Source organism: Bombus huntii, chromosome 4 (genome assembly GCF_024542735.1).
Source record: "Bombus huntii isolate Logan2020A chromosome 4, iyBomHunt1.1, whole genome shotgun sequence".
NCBI classification, from domain to species: domain Eukaryota; kingdom Metazoa; phylum Arthropoda; class Insecta; order Hymenoptera; family Apidae; genus Bombus; species Bombus huntii.
This window is the reverse complement of record NC_066241.1, coordinates 4,673,932-4,692,976: the sequence shown is the minus strand read 5'-3', so window position 1 is coordinate 4,692,976 and position 19,045 is coordinate 4,673,932. Positions and strand designations below refer to the sequence as shown.

The following is a 19,045-nucleotide window of genomic DNA, read 5'->3' as shown; positions in this document are numbered from 1 at the left end:
ATGCCTTAACTATTAAGAATTTTCTACAACCATTCGCTAAACATTCGTCAGAAACAAATGTTTTTCGAAGCGGCGTAATCGATTCTCAGGATCGTGTGGCAGTTAATAAACCCAGTAGGACACTTTGGAGATTCGCGTTCGTGTATCACAAGTAAATCTTTCATCGTTGCAAAATATAGATTATTATACGTCATCGTTCGCGAAGGTAACGTAGATTCCTCAAAGCCTTTGAGAAAGGTCATGACACCTTTTCTACCTGCAACATTTTATTACGTTTTCTGTTCATCTATCGGATATGTAGCCGCGTTGCGGCCTCTCAACTAGTCGACGATCGGTTAAATCGCAGTAATTCGGCTGGGGTCACGAACCTTGGACGATATTAGCGCTCAAGGTGGAGGATAGATTAATCTCTTAGGTACGACGCGCCACTATAGTGGCTTTCGCGGATGTCATCTTGTGTTACGACTTTATTGTGAGTCACTTTACTGACTCATTTGCTCACTGTTCAAACTATATAATCTTTTTCATTTGTTTTGCTTCACAACATTTTATAACAGTGTCAACAATATACAGACAGAATATATAGTCTTTGTTTTTGATACGCCATTATCAGCTATCAATCGTTGCTTTTCGTTAAAACAAATATACCATTGTTAGATGCTCTTTTTAACATGCCAATGCGTATCCTTATAATTTTGTAGAATCTTCAATCTGAAAATATCGCTCCAAAATAGAAAACTAAGAAAAATTTGAAAGACACTATCGCGCTATGAGCGTGAAAATTGTGACGTGAGTCTATGTGTGGGGCAGTCCTTTAAAATATATCACGCTCAATTGTATTATTAATTATTAAAGTAAATTATTAAATTTAAAGTATACGTATCATATTTTGAAGAAAAATTATAATTTAGTTATCAAACTTTGAACTTCGTTCCAATGTGTTTGCTTATCGCAATGCTGTATCGTTTACGTGTAATTCGTGTGAAACTCTGCAGTAGAGAGAAACATCCTCGCGCAAAATACAGCCGCACCTAAGAGGTTAAAGAGTTTTACTATGATTGTTATTTTGTACGTCTATTTGAAGAGTTGTAGTATGATTATAATTTGTACGTCGTTTTTATTTTGAAGTCCCTTTTGAAGAGTGTCAACGCTAAAACTACCACACCAGTCACATTGACTGGTTTTACAAATTTATTTTAAAATTCCTACTTTGTGTTATATCTTTTCCCTTCAATGGTGTAATGACTTTCGCAACGATAACTAAAAGAATAATATAACGAATTTTATTTTGTTTTTTATGTATTCAAATTCAAAACAATTTTATATCAAGGCTACTTATACCAATGCCAGTCAAAGTGACTGGCGCTTGTCAAAGTGTAAAAGGGTCCTGCAATCTGTTTATCCAACTCCAATTAACCAGTTTCCTCGTTTTCTACAACTCCCCACGCGTTTTTAAAACTTTTACCGCGCATCATTCGATACGATGATATCAGTTATCAAGAAAATTCCGGATCGATCGTTAGATCGCTAGATGCTAACATCAGAAATACCACACCAGTCAAAATGACTGGTTCGACGATTTTATAAATGTGTCAACCCTCGTTTAGGGATCATGGTCGCGGATGGATTAATAATACTAATAATAAATACAATAATAATAGTAAGAAAGTAATAAATCAATAAATATAAAAATATTATATTATTACGTATTTTTTTAAAGACCAGTCATTTTGACAGGTTTTGATAGAAAGTTAGCTTCGTGTAGTTCTAGTGTTGTGATTCTTATATGATTGGATCTGTTTTATTCTCGAAGCGTGTGGTGTTTATACTTTAGGCGACGGTCTAAGGAGCCTTTCCATGAGGTGAGAATCTATGTCTGTTCAATAACGTTCAATAATATGATCGTCGAAATGTCGTGAGCGTCTCGTGAATTGTGCCTCGTGTGCGTACCGTGTTGAGGGTACATAGCGTAACGTCCTGTTAGCGATATTGTCCGGTGATCTACTGTCGAAGTTTATGACACATTGTTTGCCATTGAGCGGACACGTCGAGCGCTTAAGATTTATAAGTTAAAGGTTGCAAACTTTGTAAGATGCATCGTGAGAAATTCAATCGTTGATATTCAGAAAGCTGAAAAGCAATCTTTCAAAAATAACAAATACGCTGTCCGTATCGTAAACTTGAGATAAGCTTACAAGCTTATATACTCAACAACTTGCCTCGTATATCTATCGCATTTGATTATGGGGCTATCGAGCTTGCAGCAACCTTTCCTTATTTTTGCATTGTCAAACATTTTCTGTAAATCATCAATGTATATATATTTAAGAAACTACGATATATATATATATATATATATATATATATATATATATATATATATATATATATTTTCTACGAAGCGATGATTCACGTTGATTTGATAATTTCACGAACTTAGTTAGCTTTGAAATAGGAAAACTCCACTGTTCCAAGAATTGTACACAGAAGCACGATATCAATGTTGTTCCGTACTTGCAAATTGAACTACTCGAAAGATAAATAGAGACGAAACCTACACAGAGGCAACGTGTCTTCATTGTTACTTAACGTTCATCGTCGCTTTCGAAACGTGACTAGACAACATTTATCTCGATAAGACACCCAACGTATGAACCTTTTCCATTTTACTTCCATTGCTCGACCTACCGAGCACATTCCATAAAAGCTGATCGAACATCCCACCGGACACCACCTATTTTCATCTCTAAAACTACCTTCGAATCACGAAATTTTCCACTCGAAATGCAATTTCTTTCATTCGGGGGAATTCGCTTCGTTTCCTACTAATTGCGTGCCTTTGGTTAATCCTCTCTAATGAGTATTTTCAAAGAAGTCTTTCGCGTCGTAATGTTGCCAGAAGGGCAATTGTTAACGCCTAAAAATAAGAGTAAATTGTACGCTTTACGGTAATGTAGCAATAAATCACAGTAATTCATAGTAACACATATATATAGCAATAATTAGTATATACAATTTAAATTTCTAAAAGTAAACCACTGCAAACCTACAAAGTTTCCACGAAAAGTTATGAATTTTGATTATTACAATTTCTCGATAGGGAGGATCGTACCTTTGGCGACCGTTTGGAGGATAATCCCGAAACAAGGTCGGGAACGTGTTACAGATATGATTATCGTCGGTACCGTGGACTAAGTTTGCCAGGCGAGGGTGAAAAAAAAAAGAGAACGAGAAGAAACGATCGGGGGCAGTTTCATCGATTAACCACGCGCTAATTAACGTTTCACTTAACAACCAGGTGAATGGAGTCTAACGACACGATGGAAAGATCCAGAATCTTGTTCTGCGATGTTCAACGCGAGAACAAAGAGACAGCTGCAACGATGAAATATAAAATGGAAAAATATCGAGAAATCGATGAAACGTTTACGGACCTCGCCTGATAAATGCATCGCGTTCTTGACCGGTCATCGAGGAGACGCGAGAGAAGGGAAGAAGCGTCGCTTATTAAAAGATGAATCCACACGCCGCCAGCAAAGCGTATTGATCTACCCTATGCGCGAATTTAAAGGCTTCCTCGATTGCGAAAATTATTTTAGTTTCTCCCGTAACGTTTCCCCTTCCAACGATTCGCAATTCGCTCGAATAAACGATTAATCATGCCCGATTGCTTCGCTCGTCAATTTTCGACGGTTTTATTTCGGGGAACGACCAGCTGCGAGTGTTCTTCGAGTTCCACTTTCCTTCTAAACGAGAACTACGTACACGGATGAGAAACTGTTACAAGGTTCCTGGTCGTTGAGACACCGCGAGAGAAATTTCAGAGTTACTTTCCGCGATTCTGTGCAAGCCGCGAACGAGTGACCCGGTCGAAGCGTTAAAGATGCACGCGCGTCTTGGAGCGAATAGTTTCGCGGCGCAGACTCGTCCCGCTAATTTACCAGCACGCGTTCATCATTCAGGCGTCCAGGAAGTTTTCCAGCGATATTAAAGCAAGCATGTCGTTCCACATATTAAACACGTTCCGCCGGCGACCGTTCGTAGACTATTGCCCGAGCAGCGAAACGAAGGAACGTCGACTTTTATAACTGCCATAAAATTGCGATTTTCAAAGTTCAAATCTTCCGAACTAATATAAAAGGAACTGGCGAAAAAAAAAAGAAGCATAACCGGAGATCTCTGTAAAAATTGTATTAAGAGGTATTCCGAAATGATTAAAGTTCTATTTAAAGTATGCAAATACAGCGCATTATTAAATACGTTTCCGGAGGAATATTCAAACAGGTTGAAACGAGGAACGCTTGATCCACGGTGAAGAGCCGCTCGAGGCGCGACCGTAAGGAATAGAAGAACTCGTGCGAGGTCTCGAGCAGAAGGTAAACAGGTCGGCGTGGAAATGGAATCACCGAGATCTCTCGGCTTTAAAGGATTTCCCAGGCTGCCTGACCCGAATGGATCCTCCGAGGCTTCCTCGGTCGCGCCGGATTTCTGGATACATATATTCTATTAATATCGGAAGGTCGATGTATTTCTCGTACCGAGGTGAGAGAAACGTCGTTCGATTCGCCACACGTCCTGATGGGATCTGTCTAGGTTCGAAGAATTCTAAGAAGCTCGCACGATCGCGTACGTTACGTGTATCTAATCTAAACTTACATTGAAATATAATTTCGCAGAAAAGAGGAGAATACGTTCCGTGTAAATAATCCGTCTAACTCTATCCTTTCCATAACTCACGATAATGAACCTGAAATATTATGTAAATTGCGCTGTCTAACCATTCGTATTAATCCAAGTTTCGCTCCCTTGCTTGGACCTGGAACCAACCGGCTGAATTATTCAAACGCACGATCGTCTAATTGAATTTTCCCTTACGTTACGTCATACTAACGAGCAGAAGAATCGTGTAGCTCGAACGCACGTCAGGTTCGCGGGCGTTCTCCGATTCGTCAACAAAATATTCGTCGGTAATCACTCGAGGACGAAACACGAGTTGGTTGCGTGCCAGCGAGTAGTAAAGACAGCCACGGCTCAGACACGATACGAAGAACCCTCCAATTAATTAAGCGGCGTACACATCTACCGTTGGTAGTTTTGGTAAAAAAAAAAAAAAAAAAAAAAAAAAGAAAGGAAAGAGAGACGAAATGGAAAATGTAGCTGTTTCTTGCGTACTTTAACAAGCAGCCAACGCGACGAGAAGCGGGATGGCCATGCAAACGGAACAAACACGAGTTATCCATTAATTCGGGGTGGTAATTGCGGTCTTAAAATCCCGGCTGGCTCGCGCCAAAAACTACCACGACGATCGAACAAAAAGAAACGCGAAAAGGAACAACATGCATAGTGCTTGGCGATATTTGCCGAGCGTGAAATTGCTTCTGGCTAGGGCAACAAAGAAAAATGAATTTTAAACTCCAGCTTTACGAGTTCTATTCTTCCTTCGAAGAAATCAATTTCTGTTTATTAGGGGGATACCCAGCTAATAGTAATTACCATGTTTTTATCTTCGTTTTATACAAACGTTCTGGCAATCGCTCGTAGCAACGAAATTACAAACGTTTATATCAATCGATAGTTTTATAAATACGACAGAGCTCACTGAAACCTGTATACAGATTTGTTTCGTCTATTAATTACGTTTTTCATATTCTTACGTATTTATGCATTTTGTACCTTTAAATTTCTATTAAATGTACAAATATTTGTAAGCTACGAGTGATCGCTACGCTGTATACATGGCGATACCTTTGACTCATAAAGCGATCGTAATTATCGCCAAGTATGTTTCTTCGTCACGTACTTTACCCTTGTCGTAGAATCTTCTTACATTTTCATTGCTTTCTTTGGCCAGCAAAGTAAACTGGATGAGAGAGGCTTTGCTTCCATAAATAAATACGTAGAAATGGGTCACGAAGTGGCCTACAATTAATCGCAAACAAAAATAGGAAAAATGTAGAGAGAAAATAGTAATAAAAGGAAAAAAAAAACAGCGTGATACAGGTCCAAGAAAAAGGTAGATGCCAGGCTGGGGTAAATCGACTGGAGGGGTGGGTGGTGTCTAGCCGCTGTACTCAACCGGCCGCATAAAAGGGCTGCTAACGAAGCTCTGATTGCAGGCCGAGCGATTTCGATTGGACCGTGATAAAAAGTCAGCGTGCAAGGTGTCCGAGCATAGGGCGGCTGCTGTAAAAGCGTACTAAAAATATAATGCTTGCTCGCGTCGCGTTGGCGTGAAACCGCGTTTTGTTCACGCGGTGTGTCTATCGATGTGACCCCGATACAAGTACGCAGCTCTAGAAAAAAAAAAACACAAGCCCGCTTTTATTGTTCGCAATAAACTGGCAACGCCCGACGAGGGTATAATCTCCATGTTCCTCGTTGTCGCCAGAACGTCCGTATTTCATAGATACGAGGACGAGTCGCGTTTAAAATTATATTCGCTTAGAAAAATTCTAAGATATTCGTTTCTTCTTTGTTTCTCTGCGAAACACGAATAGGGGGAATCGTTTTGTCATCGATCAGAGTTTCTAGCGAGATGGTTCGTCGAAATGCGTTTTATCTTAGAGCGATCTATAAAAAAAAAAAAAAAAAGGATGCAACGCAGAGTAGCTATTTATAAACCAGGGTACATAGACGTTCCATTTTCCCGGTGGCTTTCAAAGAAGCGCAGTCCCAAGGATACCGTATGCTTCACTACCTAAGGAAAACGTGTCACCTGCTGTTGAAAGTGCACTGTGACAATTATTGACTCTGATAGCGACTACCGTATTTGTAGAGGTTAACAGGGGGGTGGACTACTCGAAGATGTTGATACATATCGTCGTAAAAACTGGACAGATAAAACTGGACTAATAAATAGTGGAGGAGGAAAGTTGGAAGTGAGCGAGCGAAAATTTCCTCTGCGGAATCTCGGAGAATATAGAGCGAGGATTGGCCTATTATTTCTCGAGACTTGTCACGAGAACTGGAAGAACTTTCTTCTTATTAAACCTCTGGGAACCCTTCCCCGGCAATAGTATCGCGGTGATGTCTCGTGTTCGTAAATCTACGCATTTTAACCAGCTGTTAACGCAATTCTGAATTATATTTTTCATCTGGAAGTCAGCTTATTTCGCTCGGGCAGAATCGAGCCGAACCTCTACGATCTCATCTACGACGGTAAAATAATTTGTCGTTGTTTTCTTAAGAAGATCCGATGAAAATGTCGAGGAAGGGTTACACAGTTGTAAAAAGCAAGCAGCGGTGAGTTAATTCGTTCTTTAGGGATAGCTTATGGAGGAAACGTCCGCGAAACAGCTGACTCGGTGCAAAACTACCAGCTAGCAGTCCAGACAGACAGAACGAAGAACATCATCCCCTTTAGAAGGGCTCCAGACAGACGAACCCTCCAGGCAACAGCCCTCTGTTCCCTCCCCGACAGCGACGACCGTCCCATCGCCATAGCAACCCCTTGGATTCAGCAGCCAACCTAACCAACCGATTTGCCCACACTCCCGGTCCCCTGTTCGTTGTTCGAACATTTACATCAAACACGACGTTTCTTTCTTTTATTTTTTTACGCACTCGAAATCAGGCAATCCTTTGTTTCTTCGTTGCGATACGCTCGCGTGTGCGAGCGGAGTGGCTGCGCATCGGCGATTTCAATTTACCTTTCATTTTTACGATTGGGTAAATGTTACGGTTCGTCGCGTGTACCGTTGTAATTGGAAAGTTTCTGTTTCGCAGGGATTGCCGGATCAATTGCGAAGAAAAGCTTAGACACCCTTTGTTGCCTCGTATCAAAGATCACGATGTAGCTCGTGAATCATCGTCGGCGATGCTATACCGTTTTTCGTTGTCTTTGCTCCGTTTGTTTAACGTTTTCTGTGCTTTCTCTCTCCCGAGTTATCATTTCTTCTTCTTCTTCGACTTTAAGGAGAGAAAAGTTACTTAGAATAAGTAACTTGGAAAAGTCTACCTCGTAGACGTAGTTTCTCCAAGCATAAAATCACGTCGCGAATAAAAGATTCTGCCTATTCGCCTGCCATTACAGAAACCACCGCTTCGAGGATAAGTCATGGCGTTCTCTGCGTGAAGTCGCGGGATAGCTCAGCGGGCCGAATGATGGCCGCAATTTCTGAAATTGCCGCTACTTTTTTTTTTCGCTTCTCGTGTCTTCTGCTTCAATTGCTTACGTCACGAAGCTGTTCTTTCTTCCACCTTCTTAAGACCACCGAACGCCATCGAACCTCCGTCAGTCGCGTATCGTAATTCATTCCTTTTTCGTCGAAAGCCAACGACAAACGCCACAAACAACGAAAGCCACTCGTCGGATAAAAGATTCGTGCGAAAGGAAAAATGTTGTTCCCTGTAACGACGAAAGCTCTTCCATTATTAAGCGCTTTCACGGTGTCGATCGTCGCTCAAGATACAAAGACTACGGTGTTTCCGTTCGCCGGAAATGGCTCCGTCCTGGAATCACCGAGCAGAGAGGAATCCGCGCTTCGACCGGATATGACGCGTTCTTCCGAGCTTCTCGCGCGTCCTCCCACTCTACCTGTACCTGTCAATAATTATCTCCTCGGTAACGTTTCGCGTGTTTCTTTAATCAATTATCGTGACGAGGACGTGGATAGATATTGGAAAATGCTAACGTTGTTACGCTTTTCAGCGCCGCAGAGAACGTTTATTCATCACAGGGGCGAAAACGTGCCGCCTTACGTGTACGATAATCCACATTTCAGCTACCCAGTAGCGCACTCGATCGATTACCCGCTTGGACCATCTTCGAAGCAGCTCGTAATCGTCAGCTTCATCGGTTTACTGTTGCTGTTCGCGGTTATTCAGAACACGATCGTGAACGCGAAGCGCAGAGACATTTTGACGGACGTGCTGTCTGCCAGGAAAAAAAGAGAGCTGTATGCTGCGTACAATTTCGATTCAGTGGTAAGGATTCGACGAGTAAACATTCCGTGGTTCGTTCTGTAATAAAGATATTCTTTATATCGACGATAATTCGATGCGAACTTTCTTATAGCTTTATAACGAGATGGTAGTTGAAAGTTTTAACGATCAGATTTCTTTATCTTACTTGCTATGTTGGTCTCAGACACCGGAACAGGAAGACGTTCTCGAAGAAGACGCTAGGGTACGATGTATACAGAGAACCGTGTGCTTGGAGAATCGGAAGCTCTCGAAAGCGTTCGGCGCTACCGGCAAGATACTCGCCAAGTACTTAACGTGAGTTCCAGAACACGACGATATTGCTTCGCGGCCAGTTTCCAGCGCGACGCGGAGTAGAAATTTAATATTCAGAGTGTCGTCACGCGAACGAACGCGAGTCGTGGTATCCGGACCGGGAGAACTTCGACGTATCCCACTCTTATTTCTCGAAATGCCATTTGCACGCCGTAGGAATATCGACACGTTGAATACCATAGCAGATTTACAAGGTTTGGCCAGGGCGTCACGATGAATTTTTTATTATGCGATACATATAATATATGAAATATTACCTACAAGAGATATGTTACGGTGTATAATCATCGTTTTAATGAATTTATCTCAACGAGGTCACCGGTGACCTCCGTATCGCTCTTACGCAGTTTCGCTCGATTCACTTATTTTTTGCGATTATGAATTATCTCATATAGCTTGTTCGCATTGCTAAATAATTGTTCCGTATTGTTACGTCCTGGGACCTGCCATAAACTATAATCCATGTCCTGAGTCATACTTACTCGAACCCGCGACATTGTTCGCTAAGTTAAAAGCGGGTCTTCCTATGATCGACAGCCACTGCTGGGGGTTGTGCATACTAAATTTATATTTCATGTATAAATAAAACTATTTTTATATGTTTTATACTGAATTCACGCCATTCTAATAACGACGGTAATAATAAAAAATGTATAGCTACTGTATACCAATCTTGATACACCGATGGCGTTCAGCGTGTTAAAGATGCTTCTCACTTTCCTGTCTTGGCAAGGAATACCGCGGTTGTGGATATTTCGCGAGGAAGAGGAAGTCGATTCAGATTGTTCGTGTGCTTTCAGACGAAGCGTGGAGAAATCTTTGAAATCGTCTTCTGGCTGGTTCCGATTGGTACGGGATGCCGGGGAGGCAGGGGTTCGCGGTGAGGAGTGCGAGGTGCTTTACAGAGGCTGCGACGAAGAAGTTTCCTCAGGATCGTAGAGAAACACGCGATCAACTAAAACACAATCAGAATATGTACGTTGCATGTAGAAATAAAACATACGATAGTAAGAAGAAGAAGAGGGATGCGTTTTATTTTTTATTCGCAGCTTTCCTGATACCGCGTACAGTTGGCGGATTATCCAAGGGATACAGTGACTGTAATCTACGTTGCTGTGTCATCTTTTGTGTCATATAAACTTTGTACGGATACGTGGAAAGTAGTCAAATTTATTGAAATAGTTACAGTTTACAATTATTAAACGAGAAATATATTATTAAACAAAATGTAAATACTTCCTACGGATTAACGATGAAATATATTTATGTATATGCTAAATGAGATATAGAAATGAATAGTTAAATAAATTAATAAAACGGTTAAATAAACAATGATTCAGAAGGTTTTTTTTACTAATTATACGATTAAAGTTAAATACCTCGAGAGACTTTTGATAAAATTTATTATTATTTATTATATCTTGATAGAAAAAAATTTAGTGTTGGATAGTAAAGAGATTAGGATGAAAGATTTATCAAAATATTTCTTCCCTTCCTTTGTTTCTTAACTTGTCCTCTTCTTAGAGATATACAAATTTATCCTATTCATTAAAATATCGTAATACCGGAGAAAATCCTTGGGAATAATCCCGATGTACTACAGGTGGGAAGCAATAAAAGTGTTGACAGACAGGGAAAATTTGGAAATTTCAATGGGCCCTATACTTGTGGCCTCTCATGACTCAAAGTAATTAAAGAAGGTGTACGTGATCATAATTCACCTCCTTCCCCGTGCTAGAAATGCCAAAATCGTGGTATAAAAGACAACTGTTAGTCAGTTGAAAGCACAGTGGTACTAAGACCTCCGCCATGACTTGAATAGCGAGACAGTTGCGAGTGAGTAGTGAGGAAGTTGCGAGTAGTTACAGGTGAATCGTAAGTTGTAATAATCAAAGTTCGCGTAAGGTAACCGTTGCTTCCTGCTTAAATTCCAAGAAATAACTCTGCAGACATCACTAACCAGAGAAGGTGAAAGTTTCTACAAATTTTCGGTACTGGTCAAGATTGAACAAAACAGGAAACGAAACATTCGGCAGAACTGTTCGTGTAGCGATAGTGAGCTGAAACGAAGTCGAAGCATCTTCCACGACGAGCGAGTAACAAAACCCGGATAACACCATCGCCGATGTCGAAGACGGGTGCATTGCTAACCATAAGCTAACGTGATTCGAAACAATGAAATCGAAAGACGAACCTATGCGACGAAGATTAAAAACAATTGGTGAAAAGGAAGAATTGAAAGAGCGCCTAAGAGCTGCCATCGCTTTGGAGATGGAGCACGGCAAAGGCAAAGAAAACGAGGAAGAAGAAGTCGACAGTAGCACGTTTTAACATTTAGAAACGTCACAAAGTTCATGAGCACGTTCAGTGGTGTCGACAACGTCAATGTGCAAAGCTGGTTGTTGGATTTTGAGGAGATGTGCGACCTTTCCTATTGAACCGATGTGCAGCGCGTAATATACGCGAAGAGGCTTTTACGTGCTTCGGCAAAATTGTTGTTCCACTTCGAAAGGTGTTGTAAAAGTTGAAAAACGACGAAGAAAATGCTGTGTACCGAATTTGAGTAAAAAGTGGATGCGTAGAAGGTGCATAAAGACTTGTGTCGAGCCAAAAAGAAAACCGAGACATACCAGGAGTATGTCTACGAAATGTTCGACATAGTGAACCGAGTGAGTCATACAAAATCCGTAATAAAATACATCATCGACGGAATTCGTGACGAACAAAGTTAAAAGAGAAGCTTGCCCTGTACGAAGTCACGACAGAAAATGCGAAGACGAAAGCCAAACGGGTTGAAGAAAGATCGAAGAGGACGAGTCGGATCGAGAGGATCGAGAGGTACCAAATGTTTCGATTGCCTGGAGTACGGACACATCCCATCGAAGTCCAACAACCTGAGTAAGTCACCTTTAACTTACACCATAGTAGCGTAGTGTGTAGCGATTGTTACACACGAAACGTTGTAGAGATGTTAAGTTCAGAGACTGCAAGTTTAATGCTAATGCGCGCTAATTGCGTAAGAAACCCATCCCCCGGTCGAGAAACTGTTACAAAATTAAGGATTTATATTTTACCGTTAAGACACTTCGTTGCTTGAAAACATCCTCCAAGTCGAGAAGTTCCTTAGGTTTACTGTTCGATCCGATGGGAAAAGCGAACATTTCCACCCGCGAGCGACCGTTGGCGGAGCAACCAACACCCCATCGCTAGTTCAGTATAAATATCGCCTTAACAAACATAATTGGACTTGCTACTAACTATTCTATCAGTCAACATCTTAACTTAAACACCGTGGAAGTAAACGTGAAGGAAGTAGACGTTTCTACTCGTAAAATAGACAGCAAAGATTGTAACAGACTGCCAGAGGTGTTTAAAGTAGCTGTAGAGGTAGAAGCTCTCCCCGGAGAGCGCGGGGTGGTCACGAAGGTCGTCTCCACAAAAAAACAAAAAATGAATTTAATTCAGCAAGATGAACGAACATCCTCGGCCATAATTCTCGAAGATACCGAGCGTGGATATGGAGTGTCAAAATTACATCGATTCCAACGCGTTGAGTTTGTTGGACAACGCTGAATCTCCGTGCAAGGATAGTGCAAGGAGAAATTGTTAGACCTTTGAACAAGATTTCGAAGATGGACGCAAATGAAGTGGCAGGCGAATGGAAGCAGTTGCGAATCGATGCCCTGATGAAGAATGGCAAGAAGGCGAGTTGTAAGGAGAGAACGAAAAGAATGAAATTCCCTCGCAGTTGCTTCATTTCCAAGTGCAGCGAAAGGCGAGCACAAAGGTGGGTTCGAAGTCGTGGGTCATTGATAAAGACAGGGATGCGAGTAGCGGATAAGTAAAAAAGCAGACGGTATTAATGACTTTTAATTTTAATTACAATATGCTGTGTTGTGTTTTTTTTGTTCTTTATCTGCTACAAACATCGACATCTAGCCTGAACTATTTTAGATAGCAGTCCGTTCTCTATACACGCTCCATTTATACTCACTCCCTCTCTCTTTCTCTCTAATATCGTTCGCCCTCGTCGTCGGAATTATAAAAAAATATCAAATCACGAACAGAATGGAGACAAACGGCCGCACGTACTACACTCCTTTTTGTTATTTTGTCTGTTACACATATTCTTTCTTTATGTTTGCTCGTTCGTTCGTCATTTTTTTTTCTTACCACCCACCCTTTCGATCTATCTAACTGTCACGATCATTGTTTTCCCCAGTCCTTGCGCGTCACTAATTATACAGTAACGGTATTCCATTATTATCGTTATATAACATTAAGGCATTACATATTTATAAATTCTTCGCGTTCACTCGCCACTATACAGCAATACCATGTTAAACTCGTAAACTTATGCTTAAATAGACGTGAGATCGCTCGTTGCAATAGTTCAGGCTTCAAAGGAAAAAAAAAGAACACATGAGAAAAGAACATTATGTGAAACAGGCTTGTAAATCGGGCCGGAAGTGGTCTTCGTACGTATCGCGTTCTTTCGCCTTTTCCACGCAACCAACTTCGTTTTAGTCGTGTTTATTTCGATATTTATGAGACTCGGATAAATTTTTTGATTGGCCATTAAAATTGTTTTTTTTTTTCGCCAACGTACAGATAGAAGGGGAAAGGAACGAATATTCCGTCGAAGACCATCCGGTGCCAGATGCGCGCTCATTCCTTGTTCCGGCTTTCTTTCATTCATTCACACTCACACACCCTTCAGTTTACTCGCTTCTTTCACACTCATTCTCGGCCGAAAGTACACGCACACGCGTACATACACACATACACAGCATCTTATTTTGTCGGCTATCACTTACACGCACGCAGCTTAAATGTCCTGCTAATTATCGTATCGTCAATAAATTAGACATATTTGTCGAGGCAACGTAGTTTGCACAGGCAGGCAGCAGGCAGTTGACGAAAAATATTTCGAAACACCCACGCTTTTCGTATTTTTTTTTTTTTGTATTTTCCTCTGTCTCGTAGTTCTCAAACATCCTCCGCTACGACAGCGGAAATGAATAGAACGTTACCGCGTTTCCATTATCGATCGTGAAGATATTCTATTGGACGATCGATCGATCGAGCTATCAGTTTTTCGTGCAAATTATTGATAATTATTTTGTTCGTTCTTGAATTCGATCATCTGAGTTGATAAAACATCAACGGAAGTCCTATTTGTGAATTGAACGGGTACAGTTTAACGCATACTAAAAAGGAAAATTATTCCATTGGGTCATTGGATCGATCGATCAATCCTTATGTCGAAGCGCATATAGATAAAATAATTTCGACCAATGCAGTTTCATTTTAAAACGAACTGTATTAATTAAGTAAAAAGAGAAAATTGAATCAACCTGGCGGAGGGTATCGTCTAATATGCATAACCATGCATAAGGACAAGAATGTCGAAATACGAAGACTACTAAAATTTAGAACGTAGAAAAAAGAAATTAATGTAAAATACGCTTATCGATAAAAGAAATAAGTAAAAAAAAAACAAGAAGAAAACGCGTTGCAATAAAACAAGAACACGCACCGGTATAAAAACACGTTTCTTCGCTTTTTATTTTGCTTTATTCGGTATAATTCATAATCTTTCGTTAAATCTACGATGCGATTTAAATAATAGGAAGTCTCTGTGATTTATCCCGAAAGCATCGTCGCTCGAACGCGAAATACGAAAAAAAAAAAAAAAAAGAAAAGAAACTAAAAATGAGTAGTAAATCGTAAGCGTAAAGCGACGTGCCGAAGAGAACTTACCTACCCGTTTTTCAATCTAATGCTTGTCGATCGATCGATCGCATTAAGTAGATCGTTTCTCCTACCGTACAAAAACTGAATCCACAATTATGCCGACTACCACGATATAATTGATTAATCAATTAAACTATCGAGCCGATACAATAATAATATTAATATTAATCATTAATCAATAATATATACAACATTCTTGCTAAACGCTATTACCTTCTTTTTTGACCTGTCTCTAGCTTGGAGCGTGACACGCGCATAAAGAGAAAACGAAATCATCCGTTGGTTTATATAGAAAATAGTTGGTAAAGAATAGGTACAACACGAAGTCAGAGGAGAGTATTACTCCTGGGAAAAAAGAAAATATTTTCTCTGCGCGTGTGTGAATCTTTCCTTTTCCTCTCTCTCTCTCTCTCTCTCTCTCTCTCTCTCTTTGCGTTGTCGACGACTCCTTTTTTGACTCTTCTCTTCTATATGTGGTTTACCTTATACAATTTCATTTGTTTTGCTCGCTATTTGTGTGCTCTGTTTACTTCCATCCGGAGACATTTGTTTCACGCATATGAGACAACACGCACGACGTCCACGCCGTGCTCGAGAGAACCATCTTCTTATCTATTTTCTTTCATCTCTTTTATTCTTACAAACGAGGTTGAGGTTTTCGACGAGCGGTGTGTATTTCCGGCCACGCCGCGCTCCAGAGAACCGTCCTCTTATCTATTTTCTTTCATCTCTTTTATTCTTACAAACGTGGCAGAAGTTTTCGACGAACGGTGTGTATTTCCGGCCACGCCGTACTCGAGACAACTGTCCTGTTATTTATTTTTTTTCATCCCCTTATTCTTACAAACGAGGCGCAGGTTTTCTCGTTCACGACAAAGACGTCAAGTCACTATGATCTTGGTAAATTCTTCTACCGCTGCGCGATCGTAAAACACGCGACACACACGGTGTGCGATCTTGCACTAGCTATAATTTCGAATGTTCGTGACGAGCATTCGCTTTTCTTTCCTTTTCTTCCTTCGTCACGAATCTTTTAAATTTTTTTTTTCATTTTTCTTGATGCGTTTTCCGTAGCTCGACGAGTGATCTCGACCGAGCGGAAAATCGAGCGAAGATAGTAAGGATGAACGTTGCTCTAACAGACAGTGGTTTGGGTGTGCGTATTGAGGACCGCAAGATCACGACGCAGTGGCTGCCGATTGCGAGATCGTGCGTGTCATTGAAACCTTCAGTTGGCGATATATCGATGAACTCGGTGGGTCGTTAAACAAATGTGGCCATGGTCTATGGTATAAAAGTTTTCACTCGTTAGAAGAAAAAGAATGGCAGTCCTTTTCTTCTGAAAGGTGTAACTGTATGTCCGGCCAGACAATCTGGAAGACGCGTTCTTGTAGGACGAGTTCCACGAAGGAATTCGCTTTCGACGGGAATGAACAACAATGCGTGGTATCAGCAAGAAATCTTATTTCGTTTGTGGAAAGTATAAAGAAAATGTAAAGAAATCTAAAGAATTTAAAAGAAATATAAGGAAATGAAATAAACAGAAGAAAATGGTATCTTCGTGATCAAAAGGAGAAAAGTGTTTTCATCGACAGTTTTGCCTTTGCGTTTTCTTTTTTTTCATACGAGAGGATCCTGCTTATATTTTCTTATCTTTCCTTTTTTTTCTTTTCTTTTCTTTTCTCGCATTCGGTTCGTCCTTACGGTCTTTGATACAATCACTACCCACAATACATTCATTGTCGTACCGATAGATATTATTATTATTATTGTTATCATTATTATAATTATATCCTATGTACAAATCGACATTGCCGATAAACGGCACATTATGATTAAACTTAAGCGACAAACGTAAGATTAAACGTAAGATTAGAGTTACTAGGGACCAGTCATAATTTGTCATGCTAATAGTATAGGTAGCAACACGCCCGATAGAATTTTTTACTATCATCGCAATTCATTCATGGCCGTCATCGTCATCGTGATTATATTTTCAGGATCGTCGGCATGATTTGCATTGTATCATAAACATAACATTCACACACTAGTGCCGCAGCAGTTCTTTTTCTCTCTTTTTCACTCTCCCAGTCAGTTTTAATTCGTGTTTGGAATATACTCAGCCGTAATATGACCGTGTTCGTTCGCTCGCCCTAAACGTTTAACTACGTACACCTAATCTTCTTCGTTCTCTTCTTGCGTTTTTTTTTTACTTCGATTAACTTAATCGCGGTAAGTTACTGCTGTCTATCGCTTTTCTCTTCATCCAGTTTCGTTAAAACATCTTCAAATGATCGATGTTCGTATAACGCTATAAATTTTTATGGCTCCTTTGTTCGTAGAGTTCTGCTCAAACGTCATTTAGTGATAATTTCTAACTGTGATACGTATGCTTTCTTTAAGGGCTTTTTCTAACTAAACGAACAACAAAATAAGATGAAATACACAGAACAATCAGAGGCGTGTTACTCATTAAATCGCATATATATATATATACATACATATATATATATATATATATATATATATATATATATATATATATATATATATATATGCATATATATATATATATATTTCTTAAAATTCTCTTTTGTTTTTCTCGTGTCCATCCACGAACCATGTACACCACTATATTTTATTAGACTTAGCATGCTTAGAAAATATTTGAAAAATGAGTCTATTGGAAGGTGGCTGTTCAATCGACTGGCATCTTCGTCACTATACACACATTTTCTTTTTCTATAGCCGTGTGAGCAACAACTGTCCGCATAGTGACATCTACTTGAAGTTTCGTCGATTTTTTCTTCGCTCAAGTTGTGAAGCAAATGTATGTTTCTATCCCACTGTCTTCTCGTTTTCTATTAGCGCAGTGTGCCCGGACTAGAACAAGCCCGCTACCCATTGTTGACTAATAACCGAAACGTTATCCGTATCAGCCTTTAGACTCGACTAAACGTTTTACTGGCCAACTGTGTGAAGAACTATTTTCCTTGTGCTCATTTTTTTCTATTGATTTTTCCACTTGACCGAGCCGCACGTGTATGTATTCTCATCCTCACACTCAGGTCCTCGATTTCTCACCTTGCATCTTCTTCGTCAGACGCAGAACGTTCTAGTAACGCGACAACTTAAAGAACTACAAAAAAAAAGAAAAGAAAAAGAAAATAAAGTGAAAAAATAACAGCGTCGAGCGATGTGCTCGGAAAGCTATTCAACTGCATCGTACGTCACTTTTTCATTATTAACAATTAATAAAGACTCCTTCACGATTTTAATCATATCGACGTTAACACAAGACAACAATATTATCTAAATAATTCGCTAGACCTGATACGGTTCGCGTATGTGTCCCGTCTGCGCGTCCGATTTTTCTTTTTTTTTTTTTTCATGTAGCTTCGTCCGATTGTATGCGGGAACGACAACGACGATAACGATCAGATTAACAACGACTATGACAACGACAATGATGAACATATGATAATGGTGACAAATATCATGCCAACGATGATGATGAGGATGACGTAGACGTAGACGTAGACGTAGACGTAGACGTAGACGAAGACGACAACGATGACGACGACGACGACGACGACGACGACGACGACGTACGCGACCACGTTGATCGTGCTCGTCTCGACTTATCCTTACATGGATACAAACACCATGGATCGTACAAGCGGCTTATGGGCTGGTGCGTTCGGTGGCTTGCGACGGGGTAGCGGGCGTTCCCCTGTGCGTCGTGGTGGCAATGATTCAATAGGGCGGTGGTGTTCACAGTCGTAATCGTGGTGGTAGTGGTTTCGGAGCTAGCACTCGGTAGTTACCTCCTGTCACGATACAGGAGATAAGTCTTCACCGCTAACGGCAAGCTCAGCGCATTCACTTTCTCGTCTATCTTATCCTTGCCGATTCGTTTTCGAATCACTCTTCGACAAAGATCCATCAAAGGCAATGGTTCAGCTGAAACAATTACGAATTACATTATTACTTCGTTAATTTTAAACATACATATAAGATATTATTTGAACGTTTAATGATTCTATCGTTA

General features: G+C 40.3%; 2 protein-coding genes across 6 annotated transcripts in view; one reads left to right on the top strand and one right to left on the bottom strand.

The window, feature by feature from the left end:
- Positions 1–2,381: 2,381 nt before the first annotated feature.
- Positions 2,382–11,935, top strand: LOC126865032 (uncharacterized). Its single transcript, XM_050617071.1, has 4 exons — positions 2,382–8,563; positions 8,651–8,925; positions 9,089–9,219; positions 10,038–11,935. The coding sequence occupies exons 1-4, from the start codon at positions 8,338–8,340 to the stop codon at positions 10,174–10,176; spliced, it is 771 nt and encodes a 256-aa protein (XP_050473028.1). The 5' UTR covers positions 2,382–8,337; the 3' UTR covers positions 10,177–11,935.
- Positions 11,936–13,094: 1,159 nt separating this feature from the next.
- The window catches only part of LOC126865029 (protein gustavus), a 157,746-nt gene continuing 151,795 nt past the window's right edge, over positions 13,095–19,045 (bottom strand). For all 5 annotated transcript variants that reach the window (XM_050617067.1, XM_050617063.1, XM_050617064.1 and 2 more), the window contains exon 6: positions 13,095–18,957. In XM_050617067.1, coding sequence (XP_050473024.1) covers positions 18,818–18,957 — 140 coding nt within the window. In that variant the 3' untranslated portion in view covers positions 13,095–18,817. The remainder of the gene's footprint in view (positions 18,958–19,045) is intronic.